Source organism: Dipodomys merriami, unplaced genomic scaffold (genome assembly GCF_024711535.1).
Source record: "Dipodomys merriami isolate MVZ:Mamm:240054 unplaced genomic scaffold, mDipMer1.0.p SCAF_1, whole genome shotgun sequence".
NCBI lineage: Eukaryota > Metazoa > Chordata > Mammalia > Rodentia > Heteromyidae > Dipodomys > Dipodomys merriami.
The window spans coordinates 98,521,802-98,541,521 of NW_027202270.1; the positions used below are offsets into that span (position 1 = coordinate 98,521,802).

The 19,720-nt window shown below is 35.8% G+C and overlaps 2 protein-coding genes across 7 annotated transcripts in view; both read left to right on the forward strand.

Annotated features, from left to right (window-relative positions):
- The window catches only part of G2e3 (G2/M-phase specific E3 ubiquitin protein ligase), a 43,683-nt gene extending 30,659 nt beyond the window's left edge, over positions 1-13,024 (forward strand). For 2 of the 5 annotated variants that reach the window (XM_070026182.1, XM_070026178.1), the window contains exons 14-17: positions 633-814; positions 4,262-4,434; positions 9,685-9,875; positions 10,640-13,024. In XM_070026182.1, coding sequence (XP_069882283.1) covers positions 633-814; positions 4,262-4,434; positions 9,685-9,875; positions 10,640-10,896 — 803 coding nt within the window. In that variant the 3' untranslated portion in view covers positions 10,897-13,024. The remainder of the gene's footprint in view (positions 1-632; positions 815-4,261; positions 4,435-9,684; positions 9,876-10,639) is intronic. The other 3 variants (XM_070026189.1, XM_070026200.1, XM_070026210.1) reach the window with 2 other exon arrangements.
- Positions 13,025-14,562: 1,538 nt separating this feature from the next.
- The window catches only part of Scfd1 (sec1 family domain containing 1), a 98,508-nt gene continuing 93,350 nt past the window's right edge, over positions 14,563-19,720 (forward strand). The window contains exon 1 of one of the 2 annotated variants that reach the window (XM_070026233.1): positions 14,563-14,682. In XM_070026233.1, coding sequence (XP_069882334.1) covers positions 14,631-14,682 — 52 coding nt within the window. In that variant the 5' untranslated portion in view covers positions 14,563-14,630. The remainder of the gene's footprint in view (positions 14,683-19,720) is intronic. The other variant, XM_070026223.1, reaches the window with a different exon arrangement.

Consider the following 19,720-nt stretch of genomic DNA (forward strand, 5'->3'; position numbering starts at 1 on the left):
AAACATTGTGTAATTAATAATGGTTTTGAACAGTTAATGAACTGTCTTTTTTCATCCATAAAAGTTGACAAAACATTTTAAATAGTTTAAGAATATTAAAGTTGTGAGGGTAATTATAACATGCTATTGGGTGTAAAACTGCCTTATATAGAAGGTAATTGAATGGTATAAGTCTAGAATTTTAGAAATGTTTGTATCCTTTGACCTACTAATACCATATCTAGGAAACTATCCTAATCAAAACAAAAATATAAACAAAAGTACATAAATAGATACTGCTCTGTGACATTACAGATACAGTAACATATCTACTACAGTTGAAAATGCCATTTAACTAAGTTAGCTAGTAATTGGGAAGTGATTTGCATTAAAATACATTTCTAAGTTAATTTTGAGCACTGTAAAAAATTGAAGTATATGTGAAAAATGGCAGAGATAAAACTATATTTTTATATACAAACATTAAAAACTTTAAGGTTATTATACTAAGATTATAGATGCGTAATTTAGCCCAAAGATTTTCTGTATTTACATTTTCTCCATAAATACATTACTGTTACTGCATTACTATTAGAAATTTTTCATTTTAAATAATTGAAGTTTCATAAGTGTATTTTCATATATATTTGCAGCTTTGGAAGAGAATCTTTACTATGAAGCTGGCAAAATCCTTGCCATTTCATTGGTTCATGGTGGTCCTTCACCAGGTTTCTTTTCTAAGACCTTATTTAATTGCCTTGTTTATGGACCAGAAAATACCGAACCAGTTTTGGAAGATGTTTCAGACTTTGATGTGGCACAAATTATAATCAGGGTAAGAAACATAGCTATTCATTAAAATGTTGACTACATTATAAATTATCATTTATATGACTGACTTTCAGTAATAAACAGTACCACTCTGAAATAGGTATGGTCAACATAATTTTATCTTTTATGTTTAAACATATTTATGTTTACAAGCAGTATTCAAAACATGATTAAAAACACATTGGTGCCACATGCTGGTAGCTATTGCCTGTAATCCTACCTATTTGGGGGCTGAGATCTGAAAATAGAGGTTTGAAACCAACCTGTGCAGGAAAGTCTGTAACACTCATCTCCAGTTAACCACCAAAAAAATCAGAAGTGGAGCTGTGGTTTAAATGGTGGAGTGCTAGCCTTGAGCAAAATTAAAAAAGCTCGGGGACAGTGCTCAAGCCCAGGACCAGCACATACAAAACACACACACACAAAACAAAAACAGGCCTAGGAAGTTGGCTTGGTGGTAGAGTGCTTGCCTCGTTTGCATGAGGCCCTGGGTTCGATTCCTCAGCATCATATAAGCAGAAGAAAAGCCGGAAGTGGCTCTGTGGCTCAAGTGGTAGGGCGCTGCTAGTCTTGAGCTGACGAGTTGAGGGACAGCGCCCAGGCCCAGAGTTCAGCCCCCATGACCATACAAAAAACCAAGAAAACCACATTGCCAGGCACTGGTGGCTCACGCCTGTAATCCTAGAAACTCAGGAGGCTGAGATCTGAGAACCACTGTTCAAAGCCAGCCGGGGCAGGAAAGTCTGTGAGACTCTTGCCTCCAAAAAAACACTAAAAAACCAGAAGTGGCACTTTGGCTCAAGCAGTAGAGCGCTTGCCTTGAGCTGAAGAGTGCAGGGACAGGACCCAAGCCCAGACTTCAAGCCCCATGACTAACCAAAAAAAAAAAATTGAAAAAATAAAACATCAGATAAGCAAAATAAACAGATCAACTGGTTTTGGTGACATGGGACTTGATACTCAGTAGACTAAGGCTGGAGAATAATGAGTTTGCCAGACTAAGATACATAGCCAGACCATTTTTTTAATCCCTTCAATTCATACTGATTAATACACCATTCTCTTTTTTTTTTTTTTTTGTGCTCATCCTTGGCTTGACCTCAGGGCCTGGGCCACAGTCCCTGAGCCTTTTTGTGCTCAAGGCTAGTGCTCTACTACTTGAGCTTCACTTCTGGCTTTTCTGGTGCTTAATTGCAGATAAGAGTCTCACATTTCCTGCCCAGGCTGTCTTTGTTTTTTTTTGTTTTTTTTTTGTTTTTTTTGCTTATGTGGTGCTGGGAATCGAACCCAGGGCCTCAGGCATGCAAGGCAAGTGCTCTACCACTGAGCCAACTTCCCAGTCCCCCAGGCTGTCTTTGAACTGCAGTTCTCAGATCTCAGCCTCCTGAGCAGCTAGGATTACAGGCTTTAGCCACTGGTGCCTTGGCATATCATTCTCCTTTTAGAGGGCATTTACTTGCTACATTTTCACATTCCCTTATTAAGTTTTTATAAATTTAGATTAGTTTTACAATGGGCATTTTACTGTTGAATTCCCACACGTTTACACTACATTGCAGACTTGATCAGTCTGCCCTCTTCAGTCCCAAAACCAGTCTTTTAAAAAAAAGTAATTATCAGCTGGATAGATTAGCATGTCACATTTAATGTTGCTAAAGCTAATACATAATGTGATTTGACACTTAACATTTGTGGCGAAAAAGGCCAAGACTAGATTATTTGATACATTGCCAGAGACAATATGAAACATTCCTCATTGCATGCTAGAAAAATGATGACTTGTACTTTCTTTTAGGTAGTGTGTCTGAAGAATAATAAATACTGGACTCACCAGTTAGAATATAAGGGAGAGACAAAGACAGTTTGGAAACAAGTGGGGAGATGAATGTCAATGTTCTTGCATAAAAGTAGTTACTGTTTATTGAGCATTTACAGTTGGCTCTATGCGATACTCAAATTCATTTGTCATGTCACCTTAAGAGATGATATTGCCTGCATTATTTGGAAACTATCTGAGGCAATGGAAGCTATTTTACTTCCTTCATACTTAAGTATATTCTTTCCATTGTCTCAACAATAAGCAATAAAGTTTCATGGCTAAAAGCATAGGTTTAGAAGTGAGATTGTGGTTTTCATTTGGACTAAGATGGTTCATTTTAAAATTACAATTTCTTCGTAGACTTACATTATATAAAGTTTCACTGTATAATCTTGGCCAATATAGAACTTGTATCCTCATTCATCTTCCCTTTGCTGGGATTACAAGTATGTGCCACCATACCCAGGCTAAAATCATACCTTAAATTGACCCTTAGAGTTTTTCCTTTTAACAAAAGAAAAAAAATGTATTTTAACTTGACCAATGTCCCTAGTACTTTTTTGCTTTGATTTTTTTTTTTTGTTTTTTGTATTTCGTGCCAGCCCTTGGGCTTGAACTCAGAGTCTAAGAAGGAGGGTTTTTGTTTTGTTTTGTTTTCTGTCAAAGCTAGCACTCTACCACTGTCTTCTTGGAATGTACACGCTAGTAAATGTAAGCTAGCTACACAAGAATTAAAGAATAGATTTAAATGGTAGTTGGGTTTATAGAGTTTAGGCTGTTTCACAAATAACCATAGGTAGTGGCTCAAAAATGTCAGATGTTGGGCTGGGAAAGTGGCTCAGTAGTAGAGTGCTTGCACCACATAAGGAGAAAAAAGCTGGAAGTGGCACTGTTGCTCAAGTGGTAGGACAATGCTAGCCTTGAACTGAAGAGCTGAGGAACAGCACCCATGCCTAGAGTTTAGCCCCCACGACCACCACCAACAACAACAAAATGCGAGATGTTTTTTTCCCCTCTAAAATAGGTTATTTGTAGTAAAGATTGGCAAGTTTTGGCCTGTAGGCTATCTGAGTTCACTTCCTGTTTTTGTAAATAATTTCATTGAAACACAACTACATTTTTTTAGCCTCTGTTTTCACACTTAATTGGCACAGTTTATTACAACATATGCCAAGTGATTGACAGCCTAAGATACTCTATTCCTCTACTTAAATAACCCATTTTTTAAAGATACAAATCATAAAACGAATTGTGTAATCACTCAGAATTTTGTTTTCGACTTTGCTTTTACATAAGAAAGTAGAGATCAGGAAAGATTGACACTGTTTTAACTCATTGTTTTGGATAGATTTTAGTGATAAGGCTACATTTAGTTATTGGAAATGTTTGTTGTATTTTAAGTGTATAAGGCAATGTCTATTCAACAATGTCAGACCGTTAGTTTGGCATAATGTACAAGTAACATCTTTGAATATTACAGAATATTTGTTGAACTAGATTTATTCTAGAAAATATTTCCTGGTAGACTTTGACCCTACCCTGATACTTTCCAAAAGTAAACACAAAATAATACATCCTTTGATATTTAAAGATCATTCACGAGTAAAAAAGTATGTATATTTTCTGTTATAGATAAATACTGCAGCAGATATAACTGACTTAAACTCAGTAATAAATGAATGCTATAACTACCTAGATGTTATTGGATGTCTAAGACATGTAACAACATTAAATGATAAATATATGTTGGCAAAAGATGTACTTGTCTACCAAGTAATTAAGAGAGTCCAAATACCCTTTGAAAGGTAAGCTGTTTACTTTTACATATTTAAAGTGTTTAATTATGATGTAGGGGATTTACTTGGTAATAAATGTAAATGTTGTAAGAAAAAGTTGAAATGCTATTTTAAATTACTTTAAAGTGAACCTCTCAAGGATGATTATTATTTTGGTCATTCTGTACAGAGCTACAGAAACAGAATCCTTAGATAGATGAAATAGTTTCATTTTATATTTTTCTACGTAAAAATGATTTTAAGAACTCTTACTACATGAGCTAACTGTTCCATTTCCATTTATTTAATACCTATTTATTGAGCACATCTGCTGGGTAACATAGATCCATTCTTTGATAAACAAGATAGTTCTGATTTTCACTCTTCTTTAGTTTTATAATACTAGTCTCCAATTTTTCGTTGGAATACTTGAAAAAGAAGTTTACAACTTACATAGTCTCTTTTAAATGCCCCTTTTTTGTACTGAGGTATTTGAACTCAGGGACTTAGGTTTGCTAGTCAATTGCTGTATCACTTGAACCATGTGCCCCTAGCCTTTCCTTTTTTTTTTTTTTTCATTAATAATGGAAAATAGCAAACCATAGCCTAAGACTTACATCTAATACCCATATGTGGCTGAGCTTTTTCATCTTATTCACCTGTACTTTCCTTGTAGACTCCAGTTTTATTTCAAAACCAGATAAGATGTCATCTCAAAACAGTTAGGTATCAAACATGGCACTGATAGCTCATAGCTACTCAGGAGACTGGGTGAGGATTTGTAGTTGGAAGCCAGCCCAGGTAGTAGTAAAGTTTATGAGACCTTTATCTCCAGTAAAACCAACCAAAAAGTTGGAAGTGGTTCTGTGCTTCAAGTGGTAGAGCAGTAGCCCTAAGCAAAAGGAACTCAGGGACAGTGGCAAAGCCCCAGAACAAGGACGAAAGAAACGAATTGAGAAATTAATAAAGAAAAGAAGGATGGGGAAAGGAGGCGTAGAGGAAGGAAGAAAGAAAAGGAAAAAGAAAAAAAATCAGTATTACCCCCACAGATTTAGATATATTCAATAGGTATTTAAACTATTACTATTATTATCCTGGTTTAAATTTCTGTTCCCTTAATTTTGACTGTAGTGTAAGCCTCCTCTATGATTCCTTTGAGTTCTTTTAATATCTTTGATAGCTTTTTTGCTATATGGTGTAACACAAAATGTTTTATACTTATTTTATAATTCTAGCTTGAGGTACTTTTAATGGAAAAATGTATTAAAAACCATAGCCCTAATTCTATAGATGCTTATTTTTGCTGGTCTTTCTTGTAGATTAAAACTAGATACCACAGGGTTTTGTTGCTGTTTGCTTTTGTTATACTTTTTAAGATGAAACAGGAGCTTACACAAATACCTGTCATTCACATTTAATACTGTCTGATTTTTACTTTTTTCTTTTATCATATATTATTGAGAATCCTAGTTCTCAAGGACAATGGGGAATTAGAGTATAAGTAATAATTACTTGTTTGGTTCCGCCCACTTCTTCTTTTTGTGTGGTGGTAGTGGTGGTACTGAAGTTTTAACTGAGGAGCACTTGAGACCACAACCACCATTACTGAAACTTAAATTGTATTTCTTTTTTGCCTATATTTGTATTATATTGTGCTATTAAGTCAAATTGGAATAGTAATTATCTGAGTATTAATTTTTTTTTTTTTTGGGTCCGGTTGTGGGGCCTGAACTCCGGGCCTGGGCGCTGTCCCTCAGCTCTTCAGCTCAAGGCTAGCGCTCTACTGCTTGAGCCACAGCGCCACTTCCAGCTTTTTTCTTTATGCTTATGTGGTGCTGAGGAATCAAACCCAGGGCCTCAGGCATGCAAGGCAAGTGCTCTACCACTGAGCTACCTTCCCAGCCCATGAGTAGTTGTACTATAAATTCAGTACATTTTTTTTTAGTTTAGTGATTTTTTTTTATTAAAACTTGTTTTAAAATTATACGAAGTATTACATAGTTCCAAAGGAAAAACATTGAAAGTACTTAGCTTGGTGATAGTTTTCATCCCTATCACACCCACCTTCTATCCCTTTATAATGTTGGGCATTTTGAATGGTTTCTCCCTCTGCTAAGGCAGCAGATAAGTATGTGTGTATATACTTGTGTTTTGTTACATGAATAGTAAGAATGGCAGTCTTTTCTACTTTGTGTGTGTGTGTGCGCACGCACGTGCACGTGTGTGCATGCGTGCATGTGCAAATAACGTGTATGTATTTGTATTTTGTTAGGTAAATGGTAAGATGGAATTCACTCATTGCTATTTTGAGGGGTATGAGTGTGTCAGTGTGTAAGCGCTAGTCATAGGGCTTGAGCTCAAGGCTTGTGTGCTATTCTTGAGCTTATTTGCTCAAGGGTAGTGCTCTACTACTTGAGCCACAATCTCCTAATTGGAGCTGTCTTACAGACTTTCTGGCCTGGCCTGGCTTGGAACTACAGTTCTCAGATTTCAGTCTCCTGAGTAGCTAGGATTATAGATCTAAGTTTTTAATAGGCAGACAATATTGGCAGAAATTTACTTAACAAGTAAGCAGAGTGTGAAAGGTAAAAGTATAGTGAGAAGTGCAAGTGTTGGAAACCATGTTAAGAAGCTTGGACTTTGTTTCATAAACAGGGTCTGTTCTTTGGAATTTGTTTCGTGGCTGCCATAAAAAAAACTTATCACAAATTGAATGGCTTAAAACAATAAAAATTTATTCTCTTTCAGTTTTGGACATTAGAAGTTCAAAATCAAGGTGTTAGAGTACTTGTTCTTCATAATTAAGGAGGGAGTTCACTCTTAGTCTCTTCTGGTATGAGGCCAACTACCTTATGGATTCATTCTTCTGGTCTCTGGCTTTTGTATCAATTTTGCCTTGTCTCTTTGTATTGCAGTTTGGACCAGCTCCAGTAATCTTACTTCATCTCAAGATCTTTTACCCTTAATTGTAATCAAATAACAAATTTTGGTTTACAATTTCTAAAGAATCAGTTATCGAGGGTCTCCATTGATTCTTTTGGATGAATAGCAGTATCAGGTTTTATTTCTGGCACATCTCTGTGGCTACAGCATGGAAACCATAGTTTCCAGGGATTGTAGCAAAGGAACAAATGTACATGAACAGATAGATTTCTGGAAATGAAAATATACAAGATTTGCTAAGGAGCAAGAAGGACAATTTAATGATGATTTCCAGATTTAGTTATAAGCCATTTTATGAATAATGGATCCACTTACTGTTACCCTTGTCTCAGTATTTGGTAGTATAGTGTGTATCTGTAGAATTTCTTAAAAGAACACACTTCTCAATACTATCGTACTTCGATTTGGGCTTCAACATAATTTTGAGGTTGCTCAAAAACATTTAAATCATACCCACCTGTTTGGATTATATTGGGCAGGAGTCAATAAAACGAGGAAATAAATTGATACAGCAGATTATTTTAGGAGACTAGGGACTCTATAGAAAGTCTGATCGGAAAAAATGATACATCCTATTCCTTGACTATTAATGAATGTACATTTTAAAATACTGTATTTCTTTTGTTAAGCATGTTTTGGGTTTTTTTTTATGCTGATTTTGGGCTTGAACTCAGGGCCTGGGCACTGTTCCTGAACTTTTATGCTCAAGGCTAGCACTCTACCATTTGAGCCACAGCTTTTTAGTTGTTAATTAGAGAAAAGAGTCTTGTGGACTTTCCTGCCCAGGCTAGCTTTAAAACGCGATCCTTAGATCTCAGCCTCTAGAGCTGCTAGGATTACAGGTGAGACACCAGTGTCTGGCTGCTGCTTAAGCTTTCCTAATGTATTATTGGATCTTTTAGGAAAACCATAGGAGTAATATAGATGAGGTGAATTTGACCAGATTATATGGAAGTTCTAAATACCACACTGAAGCCCCCTTGTACAGTTTATGCTAATAATTCTAAAAGAAAAACTAAGCTACATATAGTGATGCATACCTGTAATCCTACACATTTGGAAGGCAGAGATGGAAGCATTGCAATTTGAGTCTAGTTCAGGCAAAAGTTTGTGAGACCCATATCTCAAACCAATAAAAAAAGACTAGAAGGGGAGATAAAGCATATGGTATGGTAAATAAGAGGATGACAATCCAAGCCAAGCATAAAGGCAAGAACCCATTCATAAAATAATAAAAGCAAAATAGCCTCACTCAAGTGTTGTGTTTACTCTTAAGCTCAAGGCCCATGTGCAAAATACCAATAATGTTATAAAAGAAAGTAAAATTTTTGCATGCATAAGGAGTTAAACCAGGTGCTGTCTACTCACACCTATAATTCCAGTTATTCAGGAGACTTGAGATTTAAGTAATGAGTCTGCCAGGTCAGAGAAGTCTGAGAGTCTTATCTCCAATCAACTAGGAAAAAGCTGGAAGTAAAGTTGTGGTTCAAGGTCTGGAGCTTAAACCTTCAACAAAAAAAAAGCCTAGCAAGAGTGCAAATCCCTGACTTTAAGCCCCAATACTTGCACACAAAAAAAGAAAAAAAAGATAGTTCATTTATTTAAATTTTCCTCCTTTTTTTTATTTGCTAATTTTTTAAAGCAATACCTAAGTGCAAAAAAACATTTTTTGGTGGTAGTAGGGTTTGAATTCATGTGCATGCTAGGCAGGTACCTATCACTTGATGCACTTACCCAGCCCTGAATCTCAAATTGCTATGTGATTAAGATTTATATCATCCCTTTGTTTTCAAATTTCTGTGTAACTTCTTTCATAATTAATAGCTTTGAAGTAAAAGGTGCTTAAGATAGTTTTTTCTCTTAATAAAATAGTTAACAGGGCTGGGAAGGTGACTCAGTGTACAGTGCTTGCCTCACATGTATGAGGACCTGAGTTTGATTCCTCAGCACCATATAAACAGAAAAAGCCGGAAGTGTTGCTATGATAGAGCACTAGCCTTGAGCTGAAGAGCTGAGAAACAGTGCCCTGGCCCAGAGTTCAAGCCCCACAACTGACACACAAAAAAATTTCACAACCATAATTCCAAACATAGCCACATAAATTACTCATTTTATATGAATACTTGCTCTGAACTTGAAAGCATTCATACATAGCATATCCATGGTTTCTCATCTGAATGAGGATTTTTTAATTTTTTTGCCAAATGTTTTACACAATTCTAAGTATGTTAGCTGCAAATGTCAATTCTCTAATAATGTTAATACCAAATACATAGGTTTGAATGTTGGCTCATTGTTTGTTTGTTTTGTTTTGTTTTTTGGGTTTTTTTCCTCAAGTTTTAAGCAGGGTCTGAAAACTCTTGGTGTTTTGGAAAAAATTCAGACTTACCCAGAAGCATTTTATGACATCCTTTGTCATAAACCTGAGACTCTTTCTGCAAAAGTCCTTAGTGATCTTTTTGAAATGCACACATTGCCTGATGTACAAACTTCGGGGTATTGGAAGAATTATTTACAGAATATTGAGGGTATGTAGATATAGTTCATTTAACTATCTCAGAATATTTGTTTTAGTATATATATTTGTTTTGCCTCCTGCTATTAATAGGTTTTAAATTTGCTATCTACAGAGGAAATTTATTCAAAAACACATTTAGGGGCTGAATTTGAAGTGAGGAGAAAAAATTACTGAGTAAATTATATTTTGCACTTTGATTTTTGTAGACAATCTGAAATAAAAGGCATTTTTTGAACATTTTAAATATATGGATGCTAGAGCATATATCAGTGTTAAAACTAATCTATATTGCTCTTTATTTTTTCTTTATCATTGACTAGGGTTATGCCAATGATATTTATTTACCCAGCATTACCAATGTAAGTCATTGCATTTGCAGTCTAGAGAAAGTTTTAACTTTTAGTTGAAGTTTTATTTTAATTTTTTCTTTGCATTTGTTAAACTAGTAACTAGTAATGCTATTGAGGAGGTCAAATGTATAGTGAATGGTTGGACTAAATGATTTTAATTCCTTCTACTTAAATTATTTTGGGGAGTAAAGGAGAAATGGGGTTTGAACTCACAGCGCTTTGTGCTTACTAAGCAGATATTCTACCACTTGAGTCCTAACTACAGCCCAGAGCTTCATTTATTAAATGAACTGTTGGCCTGTTATTGTTACTTAGTGTACTTAGTGTTTTAGTTTTACCTGAGATGAATGTTGAAGCCTGTGATAATAGCAATATGTAACATAGATTTATTTTTCTTTTTTTCTTTCACCTGTAAACTTTTCAGAAGGTAAATCTGCAACAACAATGGAAGACATTCTTATTTTTGCAACTGGTTGCAATTCTGTTCCACCTTCTGGATTCAAACCCACTCCTTCAATTGAGTATCTACATACAGATTTTCCTGTTGGAAACAAGTGTAATAACTGTTTAGTTCTTCCAATCACCAAAACATATAAAGAGTTTGAAGAAAGTATGGACTTCACCATAAGAAACACTATAAAACTAGAAAAGGAAGAATATTCTCACTACGTTGAACATTAGAATGTTTCTTGGAACAAAGGGAGGCTTCTTTATAAGCTGCTATTGTTTTCTGTTTCTATTAATCATCCTATTGAACAAATTCATCAGCGCCTCTGGCCCAATAAAATTTATTATATTAACATTAAAAATTGTTTTGGCCAATCAAACCAATAGTTTAATTAAGTCATTCTTTTGTCTAGTTAAGTCATTCTCAGAATTTGTGGTATTTTTCTAGTAATCCACATGTTTCATAGGTATCAATATAAATACTTTTAAAATGGTTGTACAGACTTTATTCAGGTATAGTTGCATGGTATATACTCACTATTTTTTAAAATTAGGATTACATAATTGATGCCAAGATTTTTCTTATTTTATGCAGGTTTCAAATTATTCCTTATTTTAAAGCATTAAATAGAAAATGTAGTTGGCTAAATTTTGTCATATAGATCAGAGGCATATATTCCAGGGTATGCATTATGTGTATACTTTTCTAGGATGCACTAGATTAATTGCAAACATATTTTTAGAATTCTAATTTATATTAAAATGACTAATACTGCAATTACACTATGCCTAATGCAAAGTATTATATAAAAAGCAGAATTGCACAAGTAGTTCTGGAATCTATGGAAATTCTATAGGCTAGAAAACTTCTGAAGTGGTTACAGTGTGATTGAAAATACCTTTTAAAAGTGTATTTTCATTAAAGCCTCGGTTTTAATCAGGATTTCCCCCCACATCCTATAGGTGTTATGTAATATATCTAATCCATGATCATTTTAAGTATCTGAATGAAGTCTCTGGATTGTTGTGATAGACTTTGCTATCTGATATTTATTATTATGAAGACCGATGTATGACAGATAAGTTGATTCCATAGCATTATACAGTTACCTTCTTTGGTCTTGGAAGGTAGCTCTTTTTGTGTCAACAGTATGTAAAATAAATACTAATAGAATGGGAAAACCCCTTTAATTTCATTACACAGATAAGTGTTTCTATGTATTATTCTATAAACTCTTACATTTTCTTTAAGGTGTTTGTTTTGCTTGGCTTGTTTGTTTCTGACTATGTAGCCCTGGATGGCCTCAAACTCAAAATCCTCCTGTCTCCACCTCCCTAATACTGCTATTATAAGCGTACACCACCATTGCCTGGCAATGTTTTGTTTTTAAATATATTAGTGCTACTGATAGTAACAAGAAATCATGTAATAAAATGTGAAGATAAACAGTAACAGTCATTGATCCTATATTTGCACTCTGACAGAATAAAACATTGAGAATATCTAATGTCCTTGACCTGTTACTAGACATAAATGCAGTAAAACCCTCAGTTTTCTACTAATCATTATGATTATAACCTTTAAGGGAGTTAATATGTTTTAACCATATTTTTCTTGATAAATAAAGCAGGAGTTAGTAATTGCTCATACACTTAGCCTCTCCAAGAAACATTCTTATCGATGTATTTAATGAACAATAAGGAGCTTGATTTGATGTAGATTATAAAGCTTTTAACACCAAAGGAAAACTGAAATACAAATATTAATGTAATTTTCTGTTAACTTTTTAAGTTATATTAGGCCTGTCAAAGTTTAACTTGAAGCATTGAGCAATATTAAGGCATGTATTTGTCTTGCAAAATTGTTGCATTGTCAAAAATGTATTGGAAAAGTGGACATTTAATTTCATGACCTACCTAATTTTTCTAAAATTTTAACACATTAAATCAAAACAATCCTAGATACCTAATTAAAGTTGTTTCTTGGTTTAAATTTATCCTATACTAGTAATGAAAGGTAATACAGTGCTTGCATACTTTATTGGGTTTGCAGTGGATGTGGGAAGCAATATGCTTGGTTAACCACAAAAACTATTTCAGCAACCTAGTGGTAAAGAAAGTATAAGTATTAATTTATAATGTCTGGCTCCTAAAGTGAATCAAATACTCATATTTCAAACTTTTCTGTTTTAAAGTTCTATTAGTATCACTTTAATTTGATCTTTATAGCAAGGGCATATTGGAGAAATCTATTGCTTATTTTCTGCAGTGTTTCTGTGTCAAGTTGCCTGTATTTTAGATTTTCTTTATCCATTTTATAGTACAACTCAATGAATTTTTAAAATATGCTATAAATTTTAATAAATTTTATATGTATTTCTTAAGATTTCAGTTGTCTGAATGCTATGCATCTTACACTTGTATTCTCATTCTCAGTATTGAGGAAAATAATTGAATAAATATCTACTGTTAAGATTTTTAGCTATGTATGCATTGTTTTCAGTTTTTAACTGTTCGCAATATGAAAACTTAAGCCCTTTTTTAATGGAATTTATTTATTTATTTGCTAGACCTGGGGCTTGAACTCAGGGCCTGGACACTGTCCCTGAGCTGATTTTTCTCAAGCCACTTGAGCCAGCCCACTTGTGGCTTTTTTTGTTTATGTGGTACTGAGGAAGTGAACCCAAGGCTTCATGCATGCTAGGCAAGCACTCTACCACTAAGCCACATTCCCAGTTCCCTTATAGTCTTTTATAGAGTACTATTCTTGTACCAAATCACTTTATTGTTTTAGTATTTAACTTAAAATTATTTTATTGTGAAGTAGCTTATGATTTTATACTTTGTAATTTTATTTCTATATTGTGAAGGAACACATTTATTGGGAATAAGTAAATTTCCTTCCAATTAAACAGAAGCTACTGGGACTTCTGCACACAATGCTAAAATGCTAAGGGAAGTATTGTAGTTGTTTTCTCAGTAATATGGCCTTTAGCTTTCACTTCTGAGAAACTGACCAGAACATGGTTATATAGTGATTCTGTGTATAGTATTTTACTTTTTACTTTTAAGTCTTTGTGTTTATGCTACAATAAAGCATAGAATACTTAAAATGATAACACTTCTTGAGAGTATATGTTACCTGTAGCTTGGGAAAATTTGGATTCCTTGCAGAGAGGCCCAACTTCGAAATTCTGATTTGGACCCTTTCTCAATCTTCAAACATATTCCTATAACTTCCCCAATGTATGTATTCCAAACGAAGGTGACAATTTACATGCCAGTCCAGTTTTTCCATCTTTCAAAAGATTCAATTAAAAAGCATGAAGACTTCGTGAATTTTCATACAAAATACTGTGAAGTACTTGTAATAATCTTAGAATTAGGATTTCGCATGATTAATATTTCGGTAGTTCCATTTAAATTTTTTGTAATGTCTGCATTTTCCATCATGTATGCATTAATGTACATTCTCACCAGGAGTGGCACAGCTCCTTATATTTCTGAGACGCATGAAGGAAAATGAACATATGGACAATAATGAAAAAGATCTTTTTTAATAGGTGTGTGTGCACACGTTTGTATCTGTCTTACCCCTTTTATTAACCTACATTAAAGGGTTTGATTATGACATTTTCATTTGTACACGTAAATAAAAACTCATGCCGCCCGGGGAAACACGAGGAAGCTGACATCCTTAGGACTGAACCACTTAGGAGCGCTATAACTGACCCCGCTAACGGAGGAGTCTCGCCCCAGGTTCTCACTGCTACATCACGCTTGAGCGTGGGAAAACCTGGCAAATGTTAAACCCAGCCAAGTCCCCGGAGCCGAGCGCCCGCCCAGCGGGGGGGACGTGGCGGGGCCAGCCGCTTGGCTCCTCGTGACCCCGCCCCTTCGGGCTCTGCTTCCGGGGCGGAAAGGTAGGCCACGTCATCTTCGGGCTCCCGTCGCCAGCCTGGCGCTGAATGGTGAGGGGCAAGATGGCGGCCGCAGCCAGCATTCGAGAGAGGCAGACAGGTACTGGTTTATTTCTTAGCAGTTCAGTGCCCGAGCTGCGACTTCTCTTCCCTCTGCTTGATGCTTTGTGTCGTGGTGCTGTGCTGTTCGGAGACTGACTTTTCGGAGTTTAATCTGGTCCCCTAGAACATCAAGAACCCCTCTCTGAGTTTGTAGGGACACGGCCTCTCGCTTGAAGTGGAAGTGTCCTTGGTTACACCGCTTGCTTCCCAACCACACTAACTGCTGGGCCGCTTGCTTCCGATCCACATTGCTTGCTACCGTTACCCCTCGTCACTGGGCTTCGGCGCACGGCTTGCTACCGAGCCACACAGGGCCTCGGGAAGCCTTCAAGGCCAGAGCTGGCAGCTGGTATTTTCTTTGCTCTGTAGTCGCAGATTGTGTGCATGGTTTACCTCTCCCGAATTTGTTTTTCATTTCCTTTTTCACAAAGCGGCTTATGTTGTGCTGCCTCTCTCCCTTAGACTATAATTTGGGGGGGGAAACTTGAAGGAAAATGCCTAGCAAAAAATTTATTCTTTAGCCTGCTGGAACGGATTGGAGAATAGCAACACGTAATAGCTTACCCGTTTCATTTGACAGATTTGTTTTACAGTAGTGTAAAAGTTTTATCTTCGGTTGAACACTCTTATTTAGCTTGCATTTGTGAAAGAAATGTAGCAAAGACACAGTTGTACTTTTTTCTCATCTTTTTAAAATGTTACCTTATTTGTGAACAAGTGACGACAATTAGTTTTGTATACATATCAACTACAAACTAATAGGTTATACCTGGTAGCTATGCTGATCGTGAAGATTGCGAGGCTATTCTCAGGAGATAATAGACACAAGCCATCCAAAAAAAGTGTTTATACTTTGAAATTTTGTCTCCTGAAATTATCCTCTTTTGCATAAAAAAGTACTTAGTTAATGTGCCCTACAAAGAATTTGGCTTATATCAATTCCTTTATTTCAAAAAGGAAAAAGGTAAGACATCAGTCTAGAAATGATATCCAAAACAATGAATTCTTTTTCTTTTCTTTTTTTTTCTTTCTTCCTCTTCCTCTTCCTCTTCCTCTTCCTCTCTCTCTCTCTCTCTCTCTCTCTCTCTCTCTCTCTCTCTCTCTCTCTCTCTCTCTCTCTCTCTCTCTCTCTCTCTCTTTCTCTTTCTTTCTCTTTCTCTTTCTCTTTCTCTTTCTCTTCCTTTCTCGCATGCCTGTACTGAGCCTTGAAGGCAGAACCTGGGCACTGTGCCTTAGCTTGTTTTTTCACTCAAGGCTGGATCTCTACCACTTGAGCTACAGTTGTGTTTCTGGCTTTTCATTGGTCAATTGGAGATAAGACTGCCCTCCCTACCCAGGCTGGTTTTGAACTGGGAACCTCAGGTCTCAGCCTCCTGAGTAGCTAGGATTACAAGCATGAGTCATGGACACCCCATGTTCTGCATTTGTTAGTAGATAATTTAATAAAACACTGTTACATAAAGTCAAAGGAAAATAAATAAGAGGAAAACCTACATAAGATTTGGGGAGACTGCTTGACATTCCTTTTATTTGTAAGCAAATATAGACCCCTCTTGTGATAGCAGTACACTTACAATAGCTTAATAAAGCAAAATGAATTAGCTCATATTTACTTACTGAATGCTGGTGTACCAATGTAAAAAGAGCTTTTCAGGGTTAAATTTGTATTAGAGTAAAAGATGCAGAAACTTTGTAGAACATTAAAACCTAACATTAGAGGTTTTCCTCCTATAGAAATATATCTTAATATAGCAAGATTTCACATTATTATTAGATAATCTCACCTTACCTCTTTGCAGTTATTGTTATTCTCACTTTATTTGGATATGTCAGGGATTCTCCAACCTCAGAATCTTTATTTTTCTCTTCTTTCTGGAATCCTCTTTCAAAGGTAACTGCAAGGCTTACTCCCTCACATCAGTCATTTCTTTCAGCTTTTATTCAAATATTCCTTAGGAGATTTCTCTGATTTCCATTTAAAATTGTGCATCATCACCTTTTCTTCCTCCTAGTCACATTTTTCTTCATATCACTTGTCATGTTTTCATATACCATGTGTTTTTATTTTGTTAACTGCCTTAGAACGAAACTTCATTGAAGCCAGGTGATATTTCATTCCTTTTGTTTCGTTCAGTGCTAGATCCCTAATTCCTACAACAGTGCCAGGCACTTGGTAAGCATTCACCAAGCATTGATTGAGTGAATGAGTGGATAATAAATATCAATGACAACATTTACAAAGGGAAGAAAATACTCTGAGTAAACTGTGAAATTACCTTACCCAAGGCTTTGAATCTGGATAGTATGTTTAGAACCAGTAAAAGAAAACTATAATTTCAGTTAAAAGCAGTGACTTGACCTTGAAGGGTTCATGAAAGTAGAATTACATTCTTAAATACTTTGAACATAGGCCATATTTTTCACTAGCACACCTACAGTAGTATCCAAAGATCCGAACAAGTTAGCTAGCGATGGCTCAGTTGGACCAAGTCTCCTGTATTGGGCTGAGAATACAAATGTGAATTTATCTGCTGGGATTGGCTTCTTTTAATTAACTAAGGCCTAACCATGAAGAATACTAAACACCTGAGAATCGAGTGGTCTCCCATGAGACAGATTTTCTCTCTTTGGGGGCACAAATGCCAGAGTAGTGATATTATTGCCTGGGTTTGGCAGGAAGAGTTTTACTAAAAGCACACTAAGTGTGAATCCTGTGTGCCTCTTGTATTTCAGTTTTAAGTACTAAATTGTCCTTTTGTTTATATTTTATATAATATACCATCTGAGTCTTTGAGATAGTGTCATATGCTCTTGTTAATGTATTGTGTTGGCTGGACATTAGATGCTAACATTTTACAAATTAAGTTAATATATACACATAAATATACAAATGCAGTTAGCCTCTGTTTATGGGTCGTGTACTCATGGCTCCAACCAACCATAAATCAAAAATATTGTAAGAGCCAAGCAATGGGGACTCATGCCTGGACACAGATTTAGAAGATCATAGTTTGAAACCAGCACAGGCAGAAAAGTCTGAGGTACTTCATCTCCATGTGCTGTTGGTTCATGCCTGTAATCCTAGCTACTCAGAAGGCTAAGGTGTGAGGATCATTGTTCAAAGCCACCTACAGCAGGAAAGTCCATGAGACTTATCTCCAACTAACTAACAAAAAGTTGGAAGCAACACTGTGGTGCAAGTGGTAGAGCAAAAAACTCAGGGACAGCATCCAGGCACTGAGTTCAAGCCCTAGCACTGGCACCAAAAAAGGTAGCAAAAAGATGGCCTGGAGGTTTGGTTCAAGTGATAAAGCATCAGCCATGAGCAAGCAAGAGCACTCAACATGAGGCTCCTGAGTTCAACACTAGTACTTGCAAAATAGAAAGTGTGTCTACTAAAGACTTTTCCAGGTTTTTTTTTTGTAACCAATACAGTACAACAACAATGACATTACGTGACATTTACATTGTTTTTGCTATAAAAAGTAATCTAGTCATGAGAGGATTTGTGTAGGCTATATTTCTGTACCATTTTATAGGAGGGATGGGCATCTAAGGATTTTGGTATCCACGGGGGATTGGGGTTCTGAAGCCATTCTGGAGATACCAAGGGCTAACCATATATTCCTGACAATTCTATATCTTCAGTGATAGCAGTATTAGAGGATCAGGTAGCTGCTTCAAAATACAAGTATTTAATAGGCTTTTCTAATGAGTGGATACATTGTAATTTGATATTTGTATTATTTTAGAATTATGTACTTGAAATGTGCATGATTCTCTTAAGATCCAAATGGTTTCATAAACCTACCCAGTAGGTTTTTAGATTGCCAGTCTTTAAAAAACTAAATCATGAACTAGGAATGTGGCTTAGTGGTAGATGCTTGTCTAACATGCATGAAGCCCTGGGTTCAATTCCTCAGTACCACATAAACAGAAAAAGCCAGAGGTGGCGCTGTGACTCAAGTGGTAGAGTGCGAGCCTTGAGCAAAAGAAGCTCAAGGACAGTAACCCAGCCCCTGAGCTCAAGCCCCAGGACTGGCAAAAACAAAAACACTAAATCATGTAACTCAAACATATTCTTGAATGTTTAGTCATCTCGGTTTCACATAGAAATGTAGTATGAAGTTCTCATTTTCTTAGAAAATTTTGAGCCTAGTATGATGAATGAAAAATTGAGCAATAATAAAACACTAAAATGGAAATGTGCTATGATTTTTTTTTTTTTTTTTTTTTTTTTTTTTTTTTTTTTTTTTGTCGGTCGTGGGGCTTGAACTCTGGGCCTGGGTGCTGTCCCTCAGCTCTTCAGCTCAAGGCGAGCGCTCTACCACTTGAGCTACAGCACCACTTCCGGTTTTCTGGTGGTTTATTGGAGATAGGAGTCTCACAGTCTCTCCTGCCCGGGCTGGCTTTGAACCGCGATCCTCAGATCTCAGCCTCCTGAGTAGCTAGGATTACAGGCGTGAGCCACCAGCGCCCGGCTTGTGCTATGATTTTTTGAAACTATGTGTTTCCTTAGCTGGAGTTATGAGTTATTTACTGCCTCTATGGAAATTTTTCATATTTTCCACAGGAGCACAAAATTTTAAATAACATCGTTTTTCAGTGAATCTGATGGAATAAATCAATTGTAAAATGTTCACTTGTGGAACTGTAAAACAGATCTATATGGAGGTCTTATATTTGTAAAAGTTGGGTATACCTCACATTATTTTGATTTTAGGAAAACTAATCTTGATCTATGCTGTCAGACAAATAATAAAAAGACAACAGCATCATTTATTAGACTATAGTATGATCATGACTGAATAAATTTCTATCTACATAAATTATAGTATGGGCTTGTCAGGGAATAAATAACAAAAAAACATCCAGCATATTCTGAACATTTTTCACAGTGAGGACACATTGCTATTCTATTTATGAAAATCTCATCTGATGATGAGATCATCTTGTAAAGTCAGACCCCTAGTTTTATACACCCCATCATTTTTTTATTTTTATTGTTATGATAAATGTTATATACAGAGGAGTTA